Here is a 1,198-nt window from a genome sequence, read left to right as displayed (position 1 = left end):
CACAGTACCACAGTAGTTGTATTAGTGTATATAGGGAACAGTGTTACAGTAGCCCTGTATTTCTCCATAGAGGAGCTATTTCAGTAGTTCTACTTCAGTTCTTCTAGCTGTCGCTATACAAATCATCATAGGTACAACCACACAAAAGACTGTTGTGCGCAATTTTGGGCTCATGGAACTCACTGCCACAGGATGAGGTGATAGTGGATTCATTGCACAAGTTCAAGGGGGTCTGGATGCCTTTCTTGAACAGAATAATATTATGAGTTATGGGTTAAGGACAATTGATCCAGGGTTTTATACTGATTTCCATTTTCGAAGGAGTTTTTTCCCCTGATATGGGGCAATTGGCATAAGCCTCATGGGTTTTTCTTTCCCCTTCCTCTGGATCAATACAGTAAGTTTATAGGTTAGAATTGATGGACCTGTGTCTTCATCCAATCTCATTTACTATGCACCTATGTAATCTGTGTTCTGTCTTTAGATGGATAGAGCAGGAATTTTCACAGTGAAACCCATTTGTTAGCACAGTGAGCAGGAAAGAAGCCTGATAAGAGCATAAATAACATTTCTTTTTGATAAGATACATTGTACGGTTTCTTATAATCTCCTGTACTATTCATGTATGCTCAGTTTGTTGCCAGTGCCCATTTAATAAAATCATACCTCATCATAACTATTACACAAAGCATGAAAAAGATGACAATACTAAGTTCAGTGTCACAAAATCTGTTTTATTATCAATCACTGTATACAGTGTGTGAATTATTTTATATATTTAATTTGCATTACGTTTTACAGCTTTATGCTTTACGACTGTATATTAGTATAAAGGAATTGTGTAAATTTCATGGTTTCCAGGTCTCCAAAATCATGAAATCTGAAATCCTGAGAATATAGAGTCATCATCACTATCAGTATAAAGGCCATTGTTTCTTCCCACAACCTCCAGCCAAACCTCCCCGTTCTGTTTCATGGCTATGATTGAGGCCCCGGAGGCTTGGTTTGTATTGGTCGCGAAGACTTGATACATGTGCTGCACAATCTTACCATTATGTTTTAGGGCAATATGAACATTTTTATTATGGACTGTAATATGGTATGTGAAGAAATATAGACCTTCTGCTGGAGCGACAAATTTTCCGTTTTCTGTTTTGTAAATACTTTGCTCATTGTAAAAAACTTTTTGAAATTTTAT

The 1,198-nt window shown here is 36.6% G+C and overlaps 1 protein-coding gene across 1 annotated transcript in view; it reads right to left on the bottom strand.

The window, feature by feature from the left end:
- Positions 1-871: 871 nt before the first annotated feature.
- The window catches only part of LOC142193946 (complement C1q and tumor necrosis factor-related protein 9A-like), a 2,768-nt gene continuing 2,441 nt past the window's right edge, over positions 872-1,198 (bottom strand). Inside the window, exon 3 of the mRNA XM_075262965.1 lies at positions 872-1,198. This exon is cut by the window's right edge and continues 173 nt beyond it. Coding sequence (XP_075119066.1) covers positions 872-1,198 — 327 coding nt within the window.

The sequence above is a fragment of the Leptodactylus fuscus genome, chromosome 2 (genome assembly GCF_031893055.1).
Source record: "Leptodactylus fuscus isolate aLepFus1 chromosome 2, aLepFus1.hap2, whole genome shotgun sequence".
Lineage (NCBI taxonomy): Eukaryota > Metazoa > Chordata > Amphibia > Anura > Leptodactylidae > Leptodactylus > Leptodactylus fuscus.
The sequence above is the reverse complement of the archived record's forward strand: the minus strand, read 5'-3'. Positions and strand labels throughout refer to the sequence as shown.